The sequence below is a fragment of the Hemibagrus wyckioides genome, linkage group LG13 (genome assembly GCF_019097595.1).
Source record: "Hemibagrus wyckioides isolate EC202008001 linkage group LG13, SWU_Hwy_1.0, whole genome shotgun sequence".
In the NCBI taxonomy this organism is placed as follows: Eukaryota; Metazoa; Chordata; class Actinopteri; order Siluriformes; family Bagridae; genus Hemibagrus; species Hemibagrus wyckioides.
In genome coordinates this window covers 9,428,811-9,456,780 of record NC_080722.1, presented here as the reverse complement: position 1 = coordinate 9,456,780, position 27,970 = coordinate 9,428,811, and the positions used below count along the sequence as shown (strand labels likewise).

Below are 27,970 nucleotides of genomic sequence, written 5' to 3'. Positions count from 1 at the left end.
TCATGTATGTGGAAGAGGGTAGAGTGACTACTCTGCAATGCCTCATCATTCAGGAGATTGAGCTGTGATTGAGGTAAAATTGCTTTAGAAAATTGCTTCAAACTATCTTTACCAACTTTACCAAAATGTCAGAGTTTACATTTTGATGCAAATTTGTTTCCTATCTTTGCTTAGAGTCTTATTCTAAGTCAGAAATAACAGTAACTCCAGTAAACTGAGGTTACTGTTTTGAAATGCAATAAATGTTTGGTTGCATTTACGGTGAAAGGAAACAAAAGCATACACAATGAATGATAAATCATAATTAAACACAATCTTTCCAAAATACAAAAATAAAATAATAATAATAAAATGTTCAAAATCATGTTTTTGAGCCCTAAACAGAAATTTATAGAAAATACGGAAAATAATCATATATATTTCTTAATGTCTCAGTGTGAGAGAATATGATAAGTTTTATCTCCATGATAAAACTCTGGACAGCAATTAAATGAATGCTGGACAATACATGTTTTTATAGTGTTGTGTTTCCTACAAACACAGATGTTTGTATTACACATGACGACAGCCAAGGCATAAAACCTTTCTGTAGCAAAATTATTCAATAATGTGAATGTCACCATGTGTTTTACCACAGCACAGTAAAAGAGGCTACTAGAAATATTCTTTTAATAGTAAAGTCACCTTAGAAAGTAATCCTCTCTGACTATGGCTATACATAAAGCTATGCTAACTTGCAAATGATCAATTTAAGCCATATGATAAAATAGATGAATCATGAGGTATGGATCTCAGGCACTTTCATTAGTCTATCCAAGGTGCAGGGCACAATTTCACACCCATTCACACACTTCAGAAAATGTAGAGACGCCAAAACACATGTAGTCGTTAGAGTTCAAAACACATTTTTTTGTCTTTGTAATACCAGAGTACACAGAGGAAACCCCCCAAAACACGCAAATTCGGGTCGAAAGCAAGACTCGAACCCTCAACCTCCAGGGGGGTGTGCGTCAAACAGACTAACCACTGCACGCTGGAAGTTAAGTAACTTCATAGAGTTTCTTTCTTTAGGGTGTGTGTATTCTCAACTACACTGCGCATAAAAGAAAAGTAGCCTAAATAAAAAAAATACTGCATAGTGAAAAGCCCGTAAAACACGAGGCGAAAATCAGTGAGTGCGCAGTCCGCTTATATATATATATATATATATAAATATATATATGTATTTGTTTTTGGACCGTATGGCCTTCCATAGCAGACTTTAAACTTGCCCTCACCAAGACGCGTGGCCGGGAGAGTTTTTCGACCTTAAAGCGCTCGCGCCTCCCCGCCTGCTTTACACCGGAGAGGCAGTGCGATCCTCAGCAGTGTTCTGAGACTGCACTTTACTACTCCGACTCGTTCATCGGAAATTATTTTCAATCCAGAGCATGGACATTTTTCGAGAATAAATAACGACAACTGCTGGAGTTGGATACTGACGAGTTTTACGCGTCAAACTTTTCTACCCTAGAGTTTTATGAACTGCACGGTTTTAGCGCTTCGGACGGGAATTAACAACCATGGCTTCTGAAAAAGAGAAGAAGAGGTAAGTCGTGGGAGGAGTTTATTTATTTATTTATTGTCATATTTTGTCCGTCAGAAAGCGTTCATTCAGAAATATTGGAAAGGGATAGGATGTTTGTAGAAAAGTGGTGTTTGCTTTGGCTTTGGTGGATTTGTTAACTGCGCAGTTATTTCTTTTTCCCTGCTGGAGAAGCGCACGGTTCCACATTCATCCACCTGTGTGTCCAGTACATTTTATTTTTTAAATAAATAAATAATAAAAAAAAATCGCATCTTATCACTTGGCAGTGTATTAACAATGAAGGCAGTTAGTGCGCCTAATTGGGTTGCAACTTATTAGTTCTTCAATGGTTCTTCATTGGGTTCCTTGAGGGTGCTTAGTTCCTACTCGGGTTCTAGCTTGGAATCCCTTCTGAGAGGGAAACACTCTTATAGGGCTCCAGAATATAGAATATTCACCAGAAGAACGAGCAGAGAACCTTTAATGGGTCTATTTTTTGATGCTCTTTTTCTACACTGGTGGGTTTTTTGTTTGTTTGTTTGTTTGTTTTATTACTTAGTATTAAAAAAAGGTTTCATGTTTCCTAAAGTGCTTACTAAGATAAGGTGTCCAAAATAAAGCACATTATAGGCAGTGTTATCTGTCAAAATCTTGACGATCGGATTCTAATCCTGCTTGAGACATCTGATGTGGTTTTCTTTAATGTTTCCTTTTCGTTCATAACCGTTTCCTATTTCAGACACAGACAGAAAGAGAAAACATTCTTCCTATTTATGACTAACATTTTTTGGCAGTTGCAATCCAACAAGGGTCATTAAAGATGAACCAGATAAGAACATGTTAAGCTTCTGTTGGACCTTTGAGAATATCTATCCTGAAGAAATATGGCATTCATTCAGCACACAGGAGTCTATTTAAGGAGTCCATTAGTTGAAATTAATGTTTATTCAGGATTAATCGACTCTATTTACATCACGTTCTTGTACTATATATTTCCGATACGGTTACTTTGTCCGAGAACATCTACTGCATTCCTCTATTATAAGAATAAAAAAAAAAAATCATCTGGAAATATACAGATGTTGAATTTCTTCATATTTTGTATTCTTGTAAAGTACACCTAGTTTAGAGACATTTGGTGAGAAAACAGGCAGCTATTGAGCCACAACAACACATCAGGTGTTTTGACATTTCATTTAAGTTGTATTTCAGGTTAAATTCTCATGATTAACTTGAAACTGAATAGTAAGTGCTCTTCAGGTAATATGACTCACTTACAGTCTCCCCATCTTACACTCATTCTGTATGCCTGCGCTCAAGAAATTGCTATGTTTTGCATTTAGTACAAGCAAACACTGAGCGTCTTTTTATTGCCACCTGCACTGCACTAGGCAGGCTGAGTCAAAAAGATCCCTGTCAACTACATAGTCCCAATTATACTGCTACTGGGATCATTTACAAGTTAGACTTTATTAACATTTTCATTAGCTGACTTTCTGTTTTTGTGCATGATTTTCATTTTTCTCTCCTCATATCTACAGTGTGGGTATTTAATCAGTATTAATCAGTGCGGCAGTGGTGTGAGCTGGTGCTGGCTCATGTACAGAAGGACTGATTTGTTCTTAGTAGCCGCACTTGCTTGTTAGACGGAACATGACGTTCAAGCGAAGATTAAGATTAGCACCTTAAATTGGCTGAAAAGCACAAAATGTCATCAGTGTAGCTCCAGTCCTGTCTAGTCCTTTCTTCACTTTATCTTGTGTTTCTCACGCTTAATTTTATTTTAACCTTGTGTCTTCTGAGGGACTCTGCGGTTTGAAAAAGAGCTAATGCATGCACTTGTGTCCATAATTATAACATTATGAGAGATTTTCTTTTCTTTTATTCAGTAAGTCATCATCATTATCTCTAGCATGCAGTATTTCATACAATAGCACCCATTGAACACCTCAATTATAAATGGTTTTCTTGTAGATGGTTGGCTCTTTTGGATAATAATTTAAATCCCCATTCAGTGTGAATGGATACACTGTGTAGCCAGAGGTCTGTTTTTTTTTTTTTTTCTTCTGAATTCAGTGTAATCTTGTTATGTAGAGAGAGCGATTGGAAGAGGGGCGAGGGTCAGCTTAGCGGTCATGTGACTGTCTGTTTTTTTTGCCAATCAAGAGTTAAAAAGGCCTCATGCTATTCGAGGATAGATAGAAGCTTTAACTCATTTAACCCTGATTATAAGCAGCATTGTGATATGGATTTGACAAGTCATTTTCTTTTCTTTTATATGGTTTAGTATGTTTGTAGATAAAGATGACCCAAAACAGGTGCAATAAAATGTCTATCGTTATTTCTTTTACAGAATATTACAGTATATATTTGCTTCAGAAACATGGCTTTGAATCTGTAATTAATCAAATGGGTCTATGTGAAATAAAACATTGTTCGAGTATAGCTCTTCGTGTCAAAGAGGAAAACGGTTGCTGCTGAAAGAGTAAAATATATTTGCTTGAAAAATGGGACTAAACTGTTGCTCGAAAAACAAACAAACAAAAAAAGTCGTGTCCCTCTCCAGCTCTTCCTGTCTCTCCCAAATGTCTTTTACATCTCATCTATATCTGCTTTAACATGAAGGGCTTTTCCCATCCACTGCTTGATTGAGACTTTTAATCAAAGACGATCTGTAACTTAAAGCCAAAGATAATGGCTAGTAAGTAGCTGTCAGATTGCACAACATTTATAGCTCATTTTGTTCTAATAATTCAGTGAAAGATATAAGAGTGATTATGCTGTCAGCCTAGGGGCACGTGCGAATAGCACACGTGTTAAAATTGCTGACAGCAGAATGTGCAGCAGCACACCTTGACCTCCTTTTTTTTTCCTTATCGAATGCTACAGAAGTATGCGAATTCCTTTAGTGCGTGTATGCAGAGGCCCCTTTGCCCTGCTAAAGCTGAAGCCCTGTACAGTGCAGACTTGAAGTGGAGGTCAGCAGCTGGAGTGTGTGGGAAAACGACTCGGTACACTAGGCCACTTTATTCTGATGAACAGAGCCAGGAGGAATGAAGCCAAGGCTACTGCAGAGAGAGAGAGAGAGAGAGAGATTGAGAGAGAGAGAGATTGAGAGAACAAACTCTCAGCCAAAACAACCTAGTTACTCAGATACAGTTTACAGTGAACTTTTTTTAGAAATTTGCAAGTTTAATAATTCCGTAATTGCTCTTAGTTTTTTCTAACAGCTTATATATTTATTATAGGACAGCTTTTCAAATTTTTACACTACTCCAACATGTTATTTATAACCACAGTTCTGTTATGCCTCATGCTTTCTGAAGCTCTTATGTTATAGCTACCCTGTGTACACTTCTGTTCTGAGTTAAGGCCTGGTTTATACTTGCGTGACTGTGTGTTTGCCTGCGGATGCAGCGGCAACATGATCAGCATTGTTCACATACTCACCTGTGTGTATTCTGTACGTCTGTAAGATCAAAAGCGACATCCACTAGATGGCACATCAGAGCCAAGCCGTCACTCACTGTCAGGTTTTTATGTGAAGCTATAAAATAGTGATTTCATGCCTTATTTGTCACTGTGCAGAAGCATGAAAATGACGAGATGCGAGTTTCTTGTTAAAGCTTAGGATTTGCTTCTTGAATGGAAAGCTATGCCCTTGAATTCTAAGATAATGTCTGCACTAGAACATGTAACATAGCATTTTTTAAATGAAAAGACTAACATTAGGTTTGAAATTGAGGCCCAGTTCTAGTTTGTTCAGTTGGCTGAGGACAAAAAGAGGCCTTTATTTGTGACCTATACATCACAGCACAATGAAATACTTTTCTTTGCATATCCCAGCTTAGGAAGTTGGGGTCAGAGCACAGTGTCAGCCATGATACCCCTCGACTAGACTAGAAGCTAAGAGCTGTGGCAGCGCTGGGGGTTGAACCCACAATCTTTCAATCAACGACCCAGAGCCTTAACTATTCGACTGAGCCACCACTGCCCCTGCAGCATATCATACCCCACTGAACTATTCCACCCCCACTATCTACGCTAAAAAAAAGTTCAAAATCAATGCAGGAGAAACACAACATATCACAAACACATAATTAAAGCAAATATAAACCAGCCTAAAGCTACAGTCCTCATCCTCATCATATATCGCTAGATTTGTGTGTATTCTGAGAAAGGCTTACTAAAACAATCCATAGATCGGTCTTTGAAATTTAAACTCTAGCTACTGCACAAAAAAACGTTGAAGAAAGCTAGAACCACACATGCACATGTTGCTTGGCCTCAGGCTGTAAATGTTTCAGTAACAGATGAAATAATGGCTGACGGGGAGAACATTCATTCCATCATCTGTAATCTTTGTCATTTGCACCTCTCGCAGTAATTTATCAACACCAGGTTTTTACTCTTCTTCGTTTTTTCCTCTGGATTGCGGTTTGCAGCGTTGGGCCTGTGTTTTCAGCCATTCAGATGATTGAGGATGTGTCATGTACCCTGAATGTCAGACTGATTGATTAGTCAGCAGTATGTTTTGTTTGACACTTTTTTTAAGAACCATGCACATTTTTGTATATTTGCAAGTGCTCTTTCCCTGGGCTTTTGTCTGCTTGCACGAATATTAGTACTGTGGTAGACTATTAGTAGTATATCACCTAAATAAATAAATGCATGATCTTTTGTAGCTTGCTTAACTTCTTGTTCCTTTGAACAAAAAAATCATTCTGGTAGTTTTCCTGTTATTGTCCTGAATGTCTTGTTAGATTTATTTTTTTATACTTATTGAAATTACACCCTAAAAAGTCTCATTATGAGTCACAGAGTATAAATCTAATGGCATTAGATTAACCTTTTATTAACTTTCCAAGCGCCGTAGAGCCGAAGATGATCCCTTATTTCCACTACACCCTCGTGTCATTCTAGTGGCAGTTTCTATCTACTAGAAGAGATTAACTCCTTTAATTTAAAAAATTTTCCCTTAAACTATCCTGAGCAACTTCACAATTTTAGAACCAAGATTTCCAAGCAATGTTTTCTGGTAAAGTTTTAAAGCAGCTACATTGTACTATTATGTAAGTCTGAAAGGATAAGCATGATAATGGTGCAGATGTTGTTCAGTCTTTGAGACTCGGCATGAGGCACACACAAGCTAGATATCTTAAGTTTAAATATGCTGTACATACTCTGATGCATGGAAAAATATAGCTTTTTGTATATTTCCAGTGAATACATATGCATGTTGTAGGCTAATAAAAGACCTGTAGTGATCTTTGTGTCTTAGGAAAAAATGTTAACTCTGAAAAATGAGTCATAGAAAGGACTGGTGGGCAGTATGTCCATTATAAATGGTTTAGCTCATTCCAGCAGATCCACGAGTTTGTTGTATATACACTGTTTGAGCTGGATGTAAGACTAGGGAAGATGAAGACGCTCTCCTACTACACAATACAGTTGATATAGGATTAAATAACCAACTTCAACAGTAAAAACAGAATCAACACAGCAGTTTTTAGCTTTGTTTTTGTGTTTCTGCTTCTGTCTGCATGTGTATCAATGTTAATATAGGTAATAAAATTCCGGTATACTGAGTGCTTTTTCTTGAATGAATGAAGAAGCAAAGGAATAGGATTTGATCTGTGTGTATGGGTGGCATGGGTTGCTGTGGTGTGCCACACAGAGGGCATGTGGAGTTCAACTCTCTCTGCCACACATTTTCATACTTTCATAACCCTTACTACAAAGCCTCAGACCACAATGCCTTCATGTCCGGAAAGATAGTACCTTCCATACAGAATCTGATTAATCACTGTACATTTCTATATATAGAATTTCATTTGAAGAGTTCAGTTTACAGTATGTGCAAATATTAGACAGAGGTAAAAAGTTTTAAAAGATTAATTATTTTTATTTATTTATTTTTTTGGCCAGCTGTTTCTTTAAGTTGATTTGTTTTTGTTAAACATTACATCTAACAAGTCGAAGGTCATGGTATTCAATAAACTTCAGACTATTGAAAAATAAAGTAAATTATGTTGACTTTCAGTTCAATCAAAGAACAGCGGTCTGTGAGTTCAAGGTCATTAAGGAAGCTCATGATAATGAGCCATATTTGGCCATGGTGTAGTAATCCTGCCTCACCCACGCGTTACCGTCCAGTTTCATACTGTTGTCTGGCTCTGCGCATTGTGTTAATGACTTCATTGTTTCCCTTTGGAGGGCATGTCTGCACACTCATTTACAGTGCATAAACAGGAAGTAGTAGCGGTCTGCTCAGGTATAAACTGAAAAAGATCACCAGACATTCTGGCTCTGTGCTACAGTACAATCAAGGCCACTGGAATAATCATCCTGTTTTAAATATAGTAGAGATGTTTGGCACACACCCTGACATCCTCTAGCAGTTGATTGACTTGTTTTGACTTTTGACCTTTGGCCTGCGTCCACAGGCATCCTTCAGAACGGCGGAAAGAGAAATCGCGAGATGCAGCACGCTGCAGGAGGAGTAAGGAGACGGAGGTGTTTTATGAGCTGGCACATCAGCTGCCTCTGCCTCACAGCATCCGCACACACCTGGACAAAGCGTCCATCATGAGGCTGACCATCAGCTTCCTCCGTACACGCAAACTGCTCACATCAGGTTTGGGTTACACACGCACACCTTCGTCATACTAATCACTGCACTGCTCCCACACATTTACATTTACCTTTATTTATTTGGTTAATGCCTTTATCCAAAGTGGTGGGCAGAGCAGATGAGGGTTTGCCCTTAGTTTTTTCCGATGCGGGTTCTGCCGTGTCTGTGTATATGTATGTTTCTCTGTTATCATAATTATTTACACTGAAAATTGTTTTCTATTTTTCTGTTTGTTTTCATCAGCCTTCACTTTTTTTTGTCTTTATCAGTCACATTAGTTTTAAGATGAAGACAAACCGATATTGCAGTATAGAGTATTGCACTGCTTGGGAAGAAATGAGGGCTGAACAGTATTAGTTTGTGAATTTAATTTTACAGAATAATATTATGCTAGAATGAAATCTCTCCTGACTGTCAGTATAGCAAAATAAATCAGATTTGTGAGGAGTGCTCTAAACTAGAATGATATGGTGTTAGTCAGACCAATAGCAAAAAATATCATAATGGGCTATTTGCTTTGGGACTGGGATTCTATAATAATAATTAATCTATTGATATTCCATATTAATTTCCACATTTTTGTGGTGGATTATATCCTAGATTCTATTGGAATTAAATGTAATGAATGTCCACAAAATAGCCAGTACTTCTGAAGCTGTATTTATCAACAGTGTAGTAATGTAATATACACTATATTGCCAAAAGTATTCGCTCACCTGCCTTGACTCGCATATGAACTTAAGTGACATCCCATTCCTAATCCATAGGGTTCAATATGACGTCGGTCCACCCTTTGCAGCTATAACAGCTTCAACTCTTCTGGGAAGGCTGTCCACAAGGTTTAGGAGTGTGTTTATGGGAATTTTTGACCATTCTTCCAGAAGCGCATTTGTGGTCACACACTGATGTTGGACGAGAAGGCCTGGCTCTCAGTCTCCGCTCTAATTCATCCCAAAGGTGTTCTATCGGGTTGAGGTCAGGACTCTGTGCAGGCCAGTCAAGTTCATCCACACCAGACTCTGTCATCCATGTCTTTATGGACCTTGCTTTGTGCACTGGTGCACAGTCATGTTGGAAGAGGAAGGGGCCATCTCCAAACTGTTCCCACAAAGTTGGGAGCATGGAATTGTCCAAAATGTCTTGGTATGCTGAAGCATTCAGAGTTCCTTTCACTGGAACTAAGGGGCCAAGCCCAGCTCCTAAAAAACAACCCCACACCATAATCCCCCCTCCACCAAACATTACACTTGGCACAATGCAGTCAGACAAGTACCGTTCTCCTGGCAACCACCAAACCCAGACTCGTCCATCAGATTGCCAGATGGAGAAGCGTGATTCTTCACTCCAGAGAACGTGTCTCCACTGCTCTAGAGTCCAGTGGCGGCGTGCTTTACACCACTGCATCCGACGCTTTGCATTGCACTTGGTGATGTATGGCTTGGATGCAGCTGCTCGGCCATGGAAACCCATTCCATGAAGCTCTCTGCGCACTGTTCTTGAGCTAATCTAAAGGCCACATGAAGTTTGGAGGTCTGTAGCGATTGACTCTGCAGAAAGTTGGCGACCTCTTCGCACTATGCGCCTCAGCATCCGCTGACCCCGCTCCGTCAGTTTACGTGGCCTACCACTTCGTGGCTGAGTTGCTGTCGTTCCCAAACACTTCCACGTTCTTATAATACAGCTGACAGTTGACTGTGGAATATTTAGGAGCGAGGAAATTTCACGACTGGATTTGTTGCACAGGTGGCATCCTATCACAGTTCCACGCTGGAATTCACTGAGCTCCTGAGAGCGACCCATTCTTTCACAAATGTTTGTAAAAACAGTCTGCATGCCTAGGTGCTTGATTTTATACACCTGTGGCCATGGAAGTGATTGGAACACCTGATTCTGATTATTTGGATGGGTGAGCGAATACTTTTGGCAATATAGTGTATCTCTATGTAATCATGTAATATATTTAATTATTTTCAACCCTCTAAATTGATTATAACGCTGTTGATAAACTCTTGGGCTTAGCAGGAACAGATGTACTTATATTAGGTTCATGTGACACTTTTATTGCTCCCAGGTTCACTCTTTTCATCTAATAATACCACTTCTTATCCAGAGCTTTCAATTAAGTGCTTCACAGCATTGATCACAGCATTCTACTACAATCACAACATCATGATATTTTAATCCCAAATTAAGTTAATTTTAGTTCCAGTAACACTACTAAATGTGGACAAGTTTAATGCTGTGAATATTGTACTGTTTCATTTAAGTTAAGTGCAAAGGTCGACGCTAAGTACTTACATTTCAATGTAACAACTTTACACTCAAAGATGATTTAACCACAAATCTGCGATAATCACTACAAATCAAGTGGATTTACCAAAATAAATACCCCAAGAACTATTAAAAAAATTTCCGGTTCAAGAAGTCTATTTTCAATTGTAGTTTTCAGTGTCTTTTAATATCGTGTCACTGCAGATAATTTAAGCTGTTGAGCAGTAATGTATAACACAGTGCAGACAAAAATGGTCTAGTTTTAGATATTGTTTTTGTTTCTTTTGTATTCCTGCATCTTGTATTTAAAATAAAACAATGACCATGACTTTACAGTGAAAAACTGTCCACTTTAATTATATTCTAATTTGGTTGCTAAGCACTATGTTAAACATACACAATGACCGCACACATTCTGCGACCCCGCAAACATCTGAATCCAAACCCTGATGCACTCTCAGGCCTCTAAGGCTACTGTTTGCAGTTGCTGCGTGTTTTTGCTTTTAGTAAGCTGTAGGTCAGTGTGGTCCAGCTTGGATGAGTCACGCAAGAATTAAATCAAATTTGTCAGACAGGAACATTTTATTTTTTCAACCTGAATGCATCTGTGCTTTTAGAAGGATGTTCCAGATCATCATGTCTCTGAGCTTGTGCGTGTACGTGTGTGCTTGACTGTGTGTTTCCATGCTCATGTGTTCATGCATGCTTGTGTGTGCGCTTTTGTATGTATGTGTGTGTGTTTGTGTGTTCATGTATCTGTTTTTATGTGTGTGTGTGTGTGTTGAATCTCCATGAGCAGCAAATGATGCCAATTTCCTCACAGTAATGGGATGTTCCAACAAGCATAAGGTTTTCACAAAAATACGGATTTTACTTTTGTCTCATTGCTGAGATATTAAAGTTCGAATTACATTTTATATTTAGATATAATAATAGTATTAATTGGCTAGAACATTCATTACGTCAGTGCAATGAAAGATCCTCAAAAAGATAGATGAAAACATTTCCACTATGATAAGGACATCTGACCGGTTTAATCAGAAATTAAGTTGCACCTTTTAATTAGAAAAGAAAATAAAAGAGCCAAACTTCTTTCTTGCGATGTATGTAAAGGTTAGATATAGGTATGGGTAAAGTATTAATTAGTTACATCACAACACAAAGATAGGAGTGTGTGTGTGTGTGTGTGTGTGTTGGGTGGTGCGCACTAGCCATTGCAGAGCCACAGAAGAGACGTTCTGTACTCTGTGACACAATAAGATTATGATCTCAGGAACATAGACAAAGACCGTGGGTGGTTTCTAAAGTTCATCACTGATTACTAACTCACATGGTTGTGTGTGTGTGTGTGTTAACTAGACTGTGTGACAAGTGCTTGCAATGGCAGGGAGCATAATTCAAAGAGAAATCTAGAAGCAGGTGGTGAAAATGCACAAGAGGGCGGGGATGAAAGACAAATTGTAGTGAGATAAGACGATATAGTGTCTTTGAATCATGATGTAGTGTCGTCTTAAATGAAAAGCTCAAAATCGGACATGACACCTTGGTGTTAACAAATGAAAAAGCTACCTTTTTGTTGTTTTGTAGGTGACATTGCTCATCTAGTAAACAATATATCGAAGAGGAATTTTTTTTTTCAGTTGTCTATTTTTCCTTATCTTTCTAGTACATCTGATGGTCTAGAACGTTTGCTTGATCTTGTGTACTTGTGATGCTGATTTGGAAAATTCATTTTTCATTTCCTTTATGTGTTTAGAATTTGCGTAGATGAGCAGCAGTATATTTTTAGTGCGCTTTGACTGCCTGCAATTCAAATTTTGATGAAACCATTACCTAGTGCTTCACTTCTCCAGCACACACCGTCCATCTCTATTGAACCTACACATGCCTCATGACTTGCCGTTTAACTGCAACAGAATCTTGAAACAAAGAAACTAGCATAATCCACTGCATAGTTATATGACAAGCCACAGTTTTGCTGTGATATAACAATAATGACTCTACAGACATGTTTAAACAAAAAACACATTTGTACCTTTAACCTCGTAAATCCCTAGCTTATTATCTCATTATTCCAGGGCAGCCATTGTCAGTATTGCCATGACAACACTACTTCTCATTTACATATGTCCTGCAGTTCTATGAAGGCGTCTTCAGCTATCAAACATTACTGATGGACGGAATCTAGAAAAATCCAGTCCTGATTTTATCGGAGTCATCTAGATACAATCAGGCGTGTACTTGCGCAGCTCATGCATATCTGCTTTTCTCACTGTCAGTGGTCCGTGGCGTTCTGACAGAAAACCGTAAGAAGATATTTTGCTTGATATGTGAAAACCACAGGTGAAATAGACCGAGATGAATTATTATGCACTGGCACCATTATTGTTAGAACACGACTTCTAGTCTGGTTAATTACACTTACTATCAAGCGGCTTACCTGAATGTGTTTGTGGTTCACTTGCATATCTATCAAGTAGCATGTACGCTCCATATCGACAAATTTTTCGTGCGTGCACCTTTAAACGTCTATTAAACTGATGTTACTTGCACCATTATTATTTGTTTAGCATAATAAGCAGCCTAAAATAAATCTTTAAAAATATCTTAAAAAATCTTAAAAAGTATCTTAAAAAATCTTGAAATATTTTGCTGTTGAGGTTTGATTAATAACTATTGATATTTATTTTTTTTATAGCAAGCACTGACTGATAAATTTTGGGAATGAGAAATCTTGCTGTTGTTAACCTCCAAGACCAACACAATGGAAACAGTTTTCATGGATATTAAGTTAATATTTGAGTTATGATTTGAAAGCTTGGACTGTGCAAAAAAAAAAGCTTGTTGAAATCTTGGATGGTGAAAAATGTGTATTTTTTGCTTATTTGTGTATGCAAAATTATTTGTATATTTCTAGTGGACAGAATTGGAGGAATAAATGACATTTAGTTAAAAAAACAACAACAAAAAAAACAGGTATTTATTCCAATTGACATTTTCTTGATTGAAAGATTGATTTTATTGATTTTGATTTGATTTTAAATCACGAAATAATTAATGCAAATTAAAATGATAATTTTTTGTATTGTTTTTTATTTATATATATATATATATATATATATATATATATATATAATTATTTATATGAATTTTTTATTTATGTATCATGTATTTCATTTTTTTAAAATAATTAATTATTTATAATATTATGTGTGGGGTTAAGTTTAGGATATAAAACATAATTATACATGGATGTTAGAGTGAGGTTTAATTACAGACTTTATGCAATATATGTGCATTGCTTTAGTGTGCAATTTTGGCAAAATTACTCTTACACAAGTTATGGCACCCCCAACTTAAAGTACTTAAAGAAGGTTATTCAGTAACTCCAATAGATTGCTTGGTAAATACACTGAAACTTAAAGAAAAGCGATGTAGTTATGAGAACACAGGAATGCACTGTAAGTCTTAGTGGTGAAAACAAGCCAATTCGAGAGAAAACGAGCATGGATAGACATGCTTAAACAAGAACTGCTTCTCAGGCTGTGGAAGTGATTGACAGAAATTGTCAAAAGAATGTCAGGAATGTCAAAGCCTGGCAGAGAGGTAACCTGGTTGGACATCAAGGAGCAGTATTTTCTAGCGTGCAGATGTTTTTAAATACTGTAGGGCGAAAGGTAGAAGAAAGAGCAAGCAGCCTGACCGCCGGCTTGAGGAGGGGAAAAAAAAACTTTGAATGTAGCAGAAAGAATGATGATGTCCCGTCTGGGACAGAAAGACCAGAGTTAGAAAGACCCTCGCGCCTACTCCCAGCCTTTGAGGGAAGGAAGGTCTTATCAGGGGGAAGCAGATCTCCACCTCCCAGCATGAAGCCTTGCTTTAATTATTGCCTCAAGTTCTTGAGATTGTTCAGCAGCATTGTGTGTGTTGAAGCTCCTCCCATTGCTGATGTTGGATCTGGGATGTGTTTTGGTTCTCATGGTGAATTAGTTAGAGGGGAAGTGAGGGTTTTTTTGTGTAGGTATGTAGGTATTTGGTGAATTAATAAGATTATAATTTATTAAAATGTTTTTAATGTGTGTTTTTGGCAGCATGCTTAAGCAGACAGGTGAAGGACACACAGATGGACAATCTGTATCTGAAGACTCTGCAAGGCTTCATTGCTGTGGTGACATCAGAAGGCGACATGATCTTCCTCTCAGAGAACATCAGTAAATTCATGGGTCTCACACAGGTGAAGCTTTTCTAACCTTTGTAAGAGCAGTATGAGTGGATCACTGTGACAGAGCTAGCCAGGATGCTAAAGTGTAGCGTTCTTTCTCTTTCTCTCTCTGAAAACGTTTCAGGTGGAATTAACAGGACACAGCATTTTTGATTTCACACACCCCTGTGATCATGAGGAAATCCGAGAAAACCTCGCAGTCAAAGCGGGTGTGTAATTCTTATTTTCTTATTAAATTCTTTTATTTGAGTTCGTATTTTATTTTTGTTTTAAGATATGTAGCTCAACCTTTAACCCTTTTAACAGTACACTTATAGCAAAATAGAAATCAACTCATTAGACATTTTCAATCAGTATAAACAAATGAATCATTTTATCGGCACAAGTCTGATATAAAATGAGTCAGGACTTGGCTGGCTTTTGGTGTGAGACTTTTAGTGGTTGAAGATAACGCCTTGAACTTTTGGTGCATTTGGGGCATCACAGAAAGCAGAAGTGGGTTTGATATCACCATTTATTTTGAAGACATAAACAATTGTCTTGAGTGTCTACTTTCTTATGAGCCATGAACCACTTTGGAGCGTTGCATGACAGAAAATCAGTGCAGAAAATGGAAACATTTTGGCTTCTTTTAAAAAAAAGAGTTAAAGCCTGAGAAAGCTTGATTCTTTCTTATCTCTTTCTACAGTAGCAATGAAGATGCCCTTATGCTTTACTGTATGTCTTATCAACATTTTGATGATGCATTTCTTACATTCCACAAGTGGTTCTTTCTATGGAATTTCCAAAAGTCCCTAGATCTGTAACTTTATGTTCTGATAGTGAGGTCATCATTTCATCCTAATAATACTGTAAGGTATCAATTTGTACCAGTTTATCAACTGATAGATGCATAAATTATGCCTGTCTGTTGTTTGTAGTGGTTTTAAATAACTGTGAGTAAGGATGTGACCTTTTATCAGGATAAAATGTATTAGATTAGATAGATGTTTCGTCAGAGGATAAAGACGGTCAGTCTACAGAATTTATCTTCTGTTAATTGGCAGTAAACCTTCCTGTTAAGGGAACAATTAGGGCACAAAAACGAGTCATTTGTTTTTCCTTTGTCACCCATTTGTATTTAATAAAATCTTGTGTAAAAAATATATATATATAGAATGGAAATATCGCTAATCATTTTTAACAATATTGAAAGCCCTGCATTTGCTATATTTGTGGATGTAGTTGTGTTAAATGTTGTGTGTTTATGACCAGACATTGGGGCATAATATATGTTTATAGATTTGGTGAATAAATGGGTTCTGATTTTGAAAGAATATTGATGTTAAATGGCTTGAATGCGACTGTTAGGTGCATCGTATGGCAGGAGACATAAGGAGCTGAGCACCGAGAGAGATTTCTTTATGAGGATGAAGTGCACTGTCACCAACAGAGGACGCACGGTCAACCTTAAATCAGCCAGCTGGAAGGTAGGTGCATGTGGACTGCAATACACACATAAACACAATTCTTTGGACACGACAGAGTAAGCTGATTATGTAAAATTATTACCATTGTCAATTATTACCCCATTTTTTTTTTTTTTTTACTGTTATATTCAGATGTAGCGTGTGTTTTTTCCCCTCAGGTGTTGCACTGCACAGGGCATTTAAAGATATACCCCAGCCGCCCCCCTCACGTTTTGTGTGGGTTTGCTGAGCCCCCACTGACTTGCCTGGTAGTGCTATGTGAACCCATCCCTCATCCGTCCAGTGTGGAAACACCGATTGACGGCAAGACCTTCATGAGTCGACACAGCATGGACTTGAAGTTCACCTATTGTGATGAGAGGCATGTAGCACTCTAACTATTCAGGCTGTTAAATCTTTTTAGAAACTGCTGATCTTTTTTGAACATTCCCATCTGTTCAGATAGTTCGATATTTGTACACATTTTTTTATTTATTTTTATTTTTCTGTCCTTTACTCTTTTCTCTTTTTTTACACCATAAGAAGAGACATTTAATTAATTGTACCCAAAATTCAATTCTTTATTGTACAATGACAATTATCTATCTGTCTGTCTGAATTTTCATACAAAACAGTCTGTAGAGTTTACTCTGAATGGTGAAGGGAAAAAAAAACATCTAATGGCTGGCACATTCTTGATTAGAGAGGTTAGAGGATAATAACCAGGTTGGTTTTAGCTGACAGGAAGGCCACAGCAACTCGGTTACCTACTCTTTACAGCTGTGATGAGCAGAAAAGCATCTCAGAACACACAACACTTCAGACTTCAAGGCTGACAGGAGTGGATCCCGGTGTTGACTTCTGCTGAAATCTAGGAATAGTTTAGGAAAATTGTGTTAAAGCTTTTTATTCTATTTCTAATGTAAAGAACGCTGAAAAGCATCATTCAGTCTTTATACAGAGGTGTATGATGATGTATATTTATGCAACTTCCTTCTGAGTTTTGGTATATTTGTGTGATTAAAGTTCAAGGATTCAATTTCTTATCTTTGCTGAGTTACAAAGTCGCCTGTATGATCGTTATTCTGAGGAAAAAGGGAAAGTAATTAGGATTATCTTTGTTTAGAGTTGGCCAGCCTCTGACCGGTGTATGGGAGTAGCCACTGGCATCTTACATAACCAGTATGAATAGCTAGCTTTACCAACAGATGGTTAAAATTCAGTCTGCTATCAATGCAGTCAATGTTTATTGCATGCTGTTGTATAAATATTTAATACCGCAATCACAAAAAGATGGATTTCTATAAGAGTACTGGAGTTAATTAAGTTTAGTTTATCTAAAAATTTGCTGTGACATAGCTTCCTTTTGCCACTGGCTTTAATGGAGAAAAGATTCGGATGTGTTTAAATCCCAAAGCTTATATAAAAAAGTAGATCAGCAGTCGGATATTTAAGAATTTTAGATGACCGATACTAAGAGGTCAAAGCAATCACAAGGGTAAGAGGAGAAAAAACATAAGGATATTGATCAGTGAGATAAGTTATGTGTTGATTAACATCTCATTTCATAGCTGCCTTTAATCATGCTAATGTACTTAGGTGGGCTCCTATGGCTTTAAAAGCTTAAACTGCTCTTTGCACAGTACTGAAATCAGTCAAACAAAGCAAGGGCAGCTTCTCAAAAGCAACAATGTGCCCTTCACTAACGTACAAGCGTGTTATTTCAACAAGCATGGAAAAAAATCTCAAAAATAACAGACAAGCAGGGGAAAAAAACTACAGAGAAAATGAGGGAGAGAAGGATTTATTTTCTCAGAAAACAAAAAGCCCCAATTGTCAACAGTTGGCACTAAAGTGGGAAAGGCACTTACTTTGGCTTCTCTGAACTCATTTAGTGAACTGATTGCTTGTCCTGGCTTTCACCAGCCTGTTGCACGATTTGTGAATACTTGTTCCCACCCCAACCCCACCCCCACCCCCACGCACTTTTGTGGAATTTTTTGGCATATCTATGCATATTGTAATGCTTACACAATAATACATCTATATACACGAAAAAATATATTTTTTTGAAGTATAGTTTTGATTTTTTTTTTATTGCTGAAATCAAGTTTGGAGTTGAATCAGACTGAATCAATTATTTAACGTTGTTTTGCAGTGTGAGAAATCTGATGGGCTACACACCAGAGGACTTAATAGGGCGCTCAGTCTATGACTTCTACCATGCACTGGATGTGGACAACATGACTAAGAGCCACCAGAACTGTGAGTACATACTTCACCCTTTAGCTACCGTACGTTTAAAGTACACAACGTACACAAACAATATTCATCCTCACACCTCGACATGTATCTCATGTCCTAAAACTCACTTGAAATCATAAGCAGATCTTCTCCAAGGATGCATTATGCCCTTGACCAAACTGACCTTTTATTTGGCAGCGATCCATGTTTCTTATCTCTTAGAATGGGTTTGACTGCTGTCTTGAAATCAGGCTTCCCTGGTCATGAGGCACTTCCCATGCACCCGCTGACTGAGGGAAGCAGATGTCCAGCTTGCGCCTAGGAATTGTCGAGTTATTTATAAGCTCAATGGTTATTGCATTGCCCTGTTTATTAGCTTAGCAGATGCCACAGTGCAAATGTTCCACTCTGGCCCAATAGCATTACATGTTTACATGATGGGTTTTATGACTTTACCCTTTAAAGTACTCTGGGGTTTAAAAAAAAAAAAACGCACAGTTTACAAACCTTGGCTCTGTTCTTTTCAGCCACCATTAGTTGTAGTGGTTTTTTGGATAGTGTGCTAGTCAGAAGGATTGTCCTGTGTCCTGTATGTTTTGTCCACTGTAGAGTTTGGTATGTGCAACCTGACCCACACGTGGATCTGTCCACACTATATCTGTTGGCACTTTCTGTATGACATGACAATTTTATAAATTGCAAATTCTTGGACGGCTTTTGCTAACCTCGTGTATCGTCAAGTGACTGCTGACCTGTCCACACCGACCATCTGCTATTTTTATTCAGATATGAATGAGCTTTCTCTTATTACATGTGGTGATAATCAGTAATTATCAACAGTTTGTCTAAAGACTTCATCTTTAGGTTTATACATACAATGTGCTTGATTTACTACTACTATATCTCCTTTAACAATCTGTCAGAAATCGTGTAAGTTAGCTAGCATTATCAATAGCAATTCAAAGAACTTTATTAATCCCAGGGGGAAATTCCTTAATTAGCCAATTAGGAGTGTTTGAGTTAAAATCCATTCAGAAATCCTTTAAAGTTTATTTTAGCAGTGTGGTTTTTTTTTAATAATATTTAAAAATCCAAGGGTTATTAATGATTAAGAACATGACAGAAAAATCCTGTAGGTCAGGTTAGCTATTTGGCAAATATTAGCAGTGCAGAAGTGAACAAATATAATTATGACTTCCAAACCCTGTCAGATATCCTGTTAACTCATGGTAGCTAGTTACCAAATCAACTTCTATTCCTATTTCTGTGTAGAATCCAACACATGGCCATGACACATCCTCTCAAAGCTTTATTGTGATATTTCTGAGGACAGGTCTTATTGAAATTCTGAGGGACTTAGGGTTAGGGTTGGGATTTACCGAGTAGTTCATCCATAGCAAAATCCATCTTAACAAAGTTTAATAAAAATGAACATTGCCGTAATGTTTAGCTAATAGTTTAGCTTTTCCATGATTAGAAAGGATTAGCAGGTTGATTCATATTATTCATTATTTATTGTCCTTTGCGCTACTAAAATGTATGGACACAAGCTGCTCCTGTGTACAATTCAGTTGTCTCTCTGAGGCCTAATGCAATGTCAGTGCTTAAAATTAACCCATTATGAGTGTGAAAGGCTGAGTCAATCTATCAGATACAGAGACAAAATATTAGGGATGTTCTCAAAATCCTTGGGCAGGAAGGTCCTCCTGGGCTCTGGGGGCTTTATTAATACCTACTAATTGAAGCATCCTGTGATTTTTATTATCAGTGTCTTTTGACTGCTTTAGCAGTTTCTCAATCTGGAGTCTGCTAGGCAGGTCAGCCCAAATGATGAGCTTGTTGATTAATGACATTTTAAAATGAATCACCATAGTTTCTCTAATTTTACCCCCCCAAAAAAGATCAGCTAGACTAGCATCAGCAATGAAGATTATGAAACATATTTAGCATTTACAGAGTCAGCTTGGCTTATTAAATACCACTGTAATATCAAAACCCTAACAGTAGGGTTTCTTAAGAGTTACTGTGGTAAAAAGATAAATGCACTGATTAATTCACATATATTTTTGGAGAGTTTTCTATAATCATGTTATTACTAATTAACGTTGAATGATTAATGTTTATTGGCAAGCCAACAGCAGCCCTTAGACTCCCATTCTGAGTGAATTTTCAGCTTTTTCTTCTCTATGAATGTTGGTGACTTCCTTCATCTTATCTGAAGACACAACCTCTCAGAGCTGCTCTTGTTTTCAGATGTGAACTCAAGGACATATTTTCCGCAGTCTCTGATGTACAGACATATCTGAGGCACCTACCTCATCTTTCACTCACAGTGTGCTACATTAGTAGAAGAGTGTACGCAGGAAATACCAAGACTCCATCTCGCTTTAGTTCTAGATATCATTTCTGTAAAGCTGGTTTTTTTCCAGCAGTGTTTCTTAATAAAAGCACTGTCAAAACAAAACTGAATTAATATTATGAATGAAACTATACCTTGTAAAACCCATATGGCTAATTTGTTTGGTTTTGTTTGTTTGTTTTTCTGCTTGCAATTTCCAGTTCCCTTTCAGTTTATACAAGCTTAATGGTTTAGAAAAAGCTTTTTAAAAATTGCAAAGTCCTTCTTTAAATGTGTAAAAGAGGTGATTGTCTAAACCTTTATATTGAATAACCTTTACATCAATGATCCAGTTTAGATCACCTCTGTGGACTTTTGAGAGCAATTTCATTTCATTATTAAGGAATAAGCAGAAATCATGATACGGCTAATATTTATCATTCACTGTGGATTGTACATGAACTAAATTGTGAACATCTCTATAGAATATCTTTTCAAGAAAGGTTTACATGAAATATTGTTGATTTCTTTTGTTTGCAGTGTGTGCTAAGGGCCAGGTGGTGAGTGGTCACTATCGGATGTTGGCTAAGCATGGTGGTTTCGTATGGTTGGAGACGCACAGCACGGTCATCTATAACAGCCGAAACTCTCAGCCACAATGCATCGTGTGCATCAACTACGTATTAAGGTAAGACTTCATATGATGGTATGTAAACCAAAACCTATTCTGCTGCGTATAACAATTTAAAACGACATGCAAATTCTTTAGTGTATAGCTTTCAGCATGATCTCAAATGTTATTACTGTTCTGTTTCAGTGGCGTCGAAGAGAAGTCCATTGTGCTTTCCATGGACCAAATGGAGTCATTGTTCAAACCCCGAAACATGCTGGTCACCAGTGAACTCTTCTCAGAAACACCTAACATGCTCTTTCCCAAACTCAAGGAGGAACCTGAAGAGATCCCACAACTCGTGCCAACACCAGGAGAAGCGATCATTGCCCTGGACTTTGGTCAGAATTCCACCCACCACTACCTCTATCCCCACAACAACTTCTGCCTGTACTCCGCCCTATCCTTTGACAGCATGCCCACTCCTCTCCTGCATGCATGAACTCATTTAATTCATCTCATTATTTATCACTGTCTACCTCAGAACCGTAACACACAACATATCGTGCCCGTAGTCATGAGCTTTGCAATGGCAGCCTTTGTAAAGTTGCATGCTTGTAGCTTGGCTTTGCAGCAGGGTACGCATTATATTAAAAAAAAAAGATATCTCTGCTTTAAAGAAAATTATGGCTTATTTAGCATATGGGTACATTTTATATTATTGTCGAACATGAACATGATGGTTTTTTGTTTGTTTTTTTAAACAAAATTAAAAATTAATGTTTCCCTGGTATAAACAATTGAGTTTCCTACTGTTGCGATGCTGGTGGTGTGTGTCATCCTCTGATTGTTTGGGGTTATAATGGGTATGCTCTTTCATCTATTAGCAAAATTTATTGCATGCAATAGAAATCAAACTATTTTCCCTTGTGTCTACTTTAGATGAAACCCTGGGAGCATGTGTGGTCTCATTTTCCCTTTTCCATTCTCACCTTCTCATTTTCATTTATTAACCCAAGTTGGCCAGAAACACTAATATCCTGTTCTGATGGTTTATACTGGACCAAATGCAAACAATATAATATCGGTCTTAAAGGAATACTTCAGTTTTTTCAATCGAGATTATACGTACCACATCTATAGCATATGTGTGATTACCACAGACAAGAATTTTGACATGTTCTCCTTTGATAAGAAAACAGGAAATGTGTTTTCTTGAAGTTCACTTTTGAAGAATGTCTAAGGAAATGTATTAAATTTAACACTGCATAATGCAATGCAAATTCAGTAGTATAAACTAACACTGAGGTTTCTTAGAAGGTACTTTGGTTAAAAAAAATTGCATAGATTAATGTGCATATATTTGAAGAATTCATGCAAGTATTCTATAACCATGTTATTACAAATTAATGTTTAATGATTTTATATGTTTATTGGCACTCCAACAGCAGGCCTTAAACCCCCATTCTAAGTGAATTTTGAGTTTTTCATTCTTTTCCTCCGTAACAGAGAGACAGCAACATTCTTGACCCTCATATCCACACATACACTACTAATATTATTATGCAAAGTAATAATGAGTAATAATATTATGCAAAGACTATTCCTTTAACATTCTATACAGCAATATATTTGTATGTAAATTAGTGTTTCAGACAGTATTTAGCTTTTAGACAGGATTTTGGCTACAACAATGACACCAACGACTCCATGCCCTTTGCATTTACAGGAAGTCCAGAGTTTGAAGCTTCTGCTACATTCTCCCTTCTCAAATCTCCCAGTCAGGCTTCAGTCAATAAGCTGTGGGAGATGGAGTCTCCACACCATAGTTCTGACAGCAGAGCTTCATCCAGCTCAACTCCAACCCTGAGCAACAGCAGCAGCTCCACTGTACGTACCCTTATCCATTTAACCAACAATGCTGATGACTGTATTGTCTTTCAGAGCTGGTTGTTTACCTAATCATGTTGTCTGCTTGTTGTGTGCAGCCTGATAGCACAGCACGAGGTTACTATGGTGGTCAAGAGACTGAGCTGAAAGTTGAGCTGACAGAACGGCTTTTTGCGCAGGACAGTGACAATGAAGTAAGTCCATTACATGTGTTGGCGCAATATTATCATTTTGTCTGAGGTGCCAACATCTACTGTTTAAACATAGCATTTATAATTTCTGACTACTGGATACTTGCAAATTACTCTTTTTTTTTTTTTTTTAGATAAAAGCTGCAGTCGCAATGAACAAAACCAAATTTGCTTGGCAGAAAAATAAATTCAGATGTGAAAGATATTTCAAAAAATATCTGGAATATAGTCAAATTTGATTAGTACGAACTATTATAAGATTGAAATTCGCCAAATTTAAGATGAAATCCTAGACACTTTTACTAATTTGTCTTACTAATATATCAGTTATCTTCAGTTCTTTAGTAAATACTACATGGTCTTTTCTAATGGCAGATAATTCTGTTCATTGAAAGCATTTGTTACTAGAAAGAAACTATCGAAAGTTTGAAATGCATAAAATTGTCTCAAAATAGGTTTATCTTTGGTTCATTGTAATCTTATAATAGCTTATAGTAGAAATACTAGATACATTTGAAATTATCTTCAAAATATTTAACTTGCTAAGATTTTTGTAGTGTTTTGCCACATGCCAGATCTATGTAGGTGAACTTTGACATCTGAATCCACAAGCTTTGTGAGCTAATAGAAACCATGTGTGCAGGATTGTGGTTTCTTTGGAAGGTAAATAAAAATGTAGCTGCTTATAATTATGCAGCATTCAAACTGGATTTTCTTGCTGTTACTTGGCACAGATCTTGGAAAAAAATTGCTGTTTTGTTTACTGACGTAATAATATTGTGGTAACAATTATTAAAAAAAAAAAAGAATTTTTTTCTTTCTTCCTGATCATTCAGGTAATTTCAAAATGTCTGCTAGTAGTTGAGATGACTGAACTTGAGTTATAATAGATTACTGGAACTGACATGAACTCGGTCACCTTTTGAATTTAATTGAGAGTCTAAAATGAAATTAATGTCATTCTACTGTTTGTCATTTTTTAGCAGTGGGACTTCAGTGATCTGGATCTGGAGACTTTGGCTCCTTACATCCCCATGGATGGCGAGGACTTCCAGCTCAACCCCATTGCTCAGGACGAGTCCTTATCGGAGTCCAGCTCAAGCCTTTGCGCTCAGCCTCAATATACATTCAGCAATGTGACGAGTCTCTTCCAGCCTTTGGCCCCCCTCACCTCAGAACACAAGAACTGCCCAGGGCCTTACCCGGAGATACCGCTCGTTCCTCCTTACCAGGCTCCTCCAAATATCCCGCACTCATGCAGAGCAGGCATGTGCCTTGATCAGATTACTCTGCCTAACAGTTTCAAACGCAAGAGACAGGATGAATTTGGTTCTTCCTGCTCGTTTCCAGATATTCCTCGGGTAAGGTTTAAGGAAATTTCCAATGCAGGTTTAAAAAATGAGAAATATTAGCACAATTGTCCAAATCAATATGCTTGTGTTTGTGTTTGAAGTCTATTAAGCAGGATGGAATCAGTCGCAGTGAGTCAGTAGACAACATGTGGAAGAGAATGAAGCCTGCAAACACAGATGGGTGTGCCTTTTCTACCAGGAAGCCCCCTGATCCCAGAGGTACCTTGTTTCTAAATATTCATATTTTTGTTTTGTCTGTCTCCCATTCCATAACATTTGACGTGCTTGATTTTTTTTTTTTTTTGTTTGTTTGTTTGTTTGTTTTTTTCAGACCCTTTCTCAGCTGGGCAAGTAGGCAAGCGTTCTCATCCTGTTTGTTGTCGGCCTCCTCCAGATCCCCGGATCTCTGGAGAGCTCAAACAGCCTTTCACTGAGCGCTTTTGCTCTTCAGCGTACAGTCAGTACAGCATGCCACTTTCCGGTAAACTCACAGGTCAGTGATGTACGCTGCTTTCATCCATGCATTTTGGCCATTTTTATAATATTTTATATACATTTATAGGCAGTGGTAGCTTAGTGGTTAAGATGTTGGTTTATTGACCAGAATGTTGTGAGTTCAAATCCTAGCACTGCCAATGTTTAAGCTGCCTTAACCTTTATAGTCTTAGTTGTATAAATGAGATAAATGTAAGTTGCTATGAATAAGTACGTATGCCAAATACCGTAAAAATATTTACATTTTATACAAATTTTAAGTGTCCAAGATCTTTTAAGAGTATTTGAACTTGCAACCTTCCTATTACTAGCTTACAGCCTGAAGCTTAACATCACCTTTGATACATGTTGTGTCTCTCAGGGATCACAAATCGATTGATAGGCCCCTCCTTTGACCCCTACTGGCTGGCGGAGCTGACACAATATGACTGTGATGTGAACGTGCCGCTGCAGGGAAATCTTCACCTGCTGCAGGGCATTGATCTGCTCAAAGCTTTAGATCAGTCCACATAGACTGAAATATTTAAGTTTCACCCAGTCTGGGTCTCTCTGATCATTCTGTGCCTACTACAGCCATGCCTTTTATATAATGGTTGCCTTTCCAGTCACATATCTACAATTAGAGAATACAATATTCATAACATAACTGTTTCTGCTACAGACATATAAATATGAGCTTTATGAAATGTACATTTTATTGATTATGTAAGAATTGCTTCTACCTTATACGCTGTTAATACCAGTTAATAATGTATAACTTTACCTGCTTTTGTTTTGGTATTGCAATTTCTGCTCACATTCAGACCTGTTATACTGAGAGTAATTTGTTTTAGATGGTATAGATTAATATTGGTATTACTGGTGCAATTTTCTCTTTTACATATATATGAAACATTGTATATTAGATGTTCTCAAGCCAGATTTGATGTCACAAAGCGAAATGCAGTTATTTAGGAGGAACTAAAACATTTTTGTTTAGGTTTGGGGTAAAAAAATATATATATATATATATATATATATATATTACACTGAAATATTCTATGTGCAAAAATGTTTGGAAATTCCAATCATTGTGTTTTGTGATTTGGATCATCTGTAAAATACCCTTTTTCTTGCATCTTATATTTGTTTCCGTCGCTCTTTCATCTTCCCCAATCTACCTAATCAGCTGTGATGCTATATGTTTCATATCTTTTCTCTACATCATGTGAAGCACTTTATTTTCAAAGAGCATTAAAATGGACCCTTTTTTTTCATTGACCAAATACAAGAGGACTTAAAATTACCTTCGCAAGTGATGCTTTCAGTTCTTAGCATCTCTTCAACCACATCCTACTTTACCCTGCACCAGCCAGCTTCTCATAATTTTCTGCCTTATCCTTCCCACCAGCATCACCTACACTTTATTCTAACAACAACGGTTAAAGATTAATGTTAAATATATACTTATATAGATATGTGCAGTGTCTGTACGTGGTGCTGATCAGTGCCTAGGTACCTTAATTTGTGTACTCTAGTACAAACTGTAGGTTTATTATTTGTTTTGCATTTTTGATGCCGTTTAAAGTTAAATGTATTTTTTTTTTGCAGCTCAAGCTAATGTACATAACCTCCATTAATACTATGGAGCTCTTATATCTTTTATTAATGGACATCTAAAAAAAAGATTTCTATAACTAAAGGTGATAAACCTGCACAAAACAGTGGCATATAGTAATAATAATAGTTTATTTTTTAACTGTTCCAATCAAATTATGTAGCAGTTCGATAGTATTCAAGATTCATCAAGAAATATAACTGAACATCTATTTAACACAGGGCCTTGTAAGCTATATTAACTCCTGCACATTTTAATGATGAGCCATTGTACCTGGTCAGTATTTATTTTTCTAATGATCCTCATATTTCTGAGAAAGCCTTGCTTAAATGTTGCTGATGTTTTAAATGCCTTTTCATGCGAATACTGATCTCCCAGATATAAACACTGTAAAACTACACACTATAGTTGTTTTCATTAGATACCTAAGCAGATTACATTTAATCAATTACTGCCCAGCATTTTCAAAAGTAAATGAATGACGGTTCATTAATTTGTAATTTATTAAGTGTGTCCATACACTGCATATTTGCTGCCCATGCAATTTCTGACTTATAAAACTAGCTCTGCGTTTAGAACAGACGGGGTAAACCAGTCACTAAGTGAAAACACTTAACTTATAATGCAATGTTACATAACTGTTCCCTGAAGGGAGATCCACTGGTGTTTTTTTTCCCCCCTTTTGTTAAGTCAGGAAGCCTAAAATACGGAAAAATTAATCTAACTTTACATGATATTATGAATTGCCTACATATCAAGATGTTACTTTCTTGTTTCTTTTACTCCATGTAAAGAAGCACTTTGTTTGGGCTCTTTTTGGTAATAAAAGGAGTAGTCAATAACGTTTCTGTCTGTTTTTTTATTTTTGGTACTTTTATACATGATTATTAATGATTTATTATACAGAAATTCATTCTGCAATATGCAATAAACCGGTTAGCTTTTAGATTTTAAAGTAACCTTAAATTACTTACAAAGGTTGTAGATTTTTTTAATATGTAGTATGGGTTATATGAGTCATTCTACACAACACTGCAGATGTTCCAGCTTTATTGCATATTTCTGGAAATTCAGTGGTAGCATGCATATCTGTGTCAAATATACAACCAAG

The 27,970-nt window shown here is 37.1% G+C and overlaps 1 protein-coding gene across 2 annotated transcripts; it reads left to right on the top strand.

The window, feature by feature from the left end:
- Window positions 1-1,315: 1,315 nt before the first annotated feature.
- Window positions 1,316-27,703, top strand: epas1a (endothelial PAS domain protein 1a). 2 transcript variants are annotated; one of them, XM_058406344.1, is made up of 15 exons: window positions 1,316-1,588; window positions 8,014-8,204; window positions 14,564-14,706; window positions 14,819-14,903; window positions 16,045-16,163; window positions 16,322-16,524; window positions 18,301-18,407; window positions 21,265-21,412; window positions 21,542-21,735; window positions 23,064-23,224; window positions 23,323-23,418; window positions 24,399-24,776; window positions 24,869-24,986; window positions 25,099-25,260; window positions 25,624-27,703. In XM_058406344.1, exons 1-15 carry the CDS (start codon window positions 1,563-1,565, stop codon window positions 25,773-25,775), a joined length of 2,283 nt encoding a protein of 760 aa, XP_058262327.1. In that variant the 5' UTR covers window positions 1,316-1,562; the 3' UTR covers window positions 25,776-27,703. The 2 variants fall into 2 exon arrangements, with proteins under 2 accessions (XP_058262327.1, XP_058262328.1); XM_058406345.1 differs by lacking the exon at window positions 1,316-1,588 and adding an exon at window positions 13,390-13,448 and having other exon boundaries at window positions 8,104-8,204.
- The last annotated feature ends 267 nt before the right edge of the window (window positions 27,704-27,970 follow it).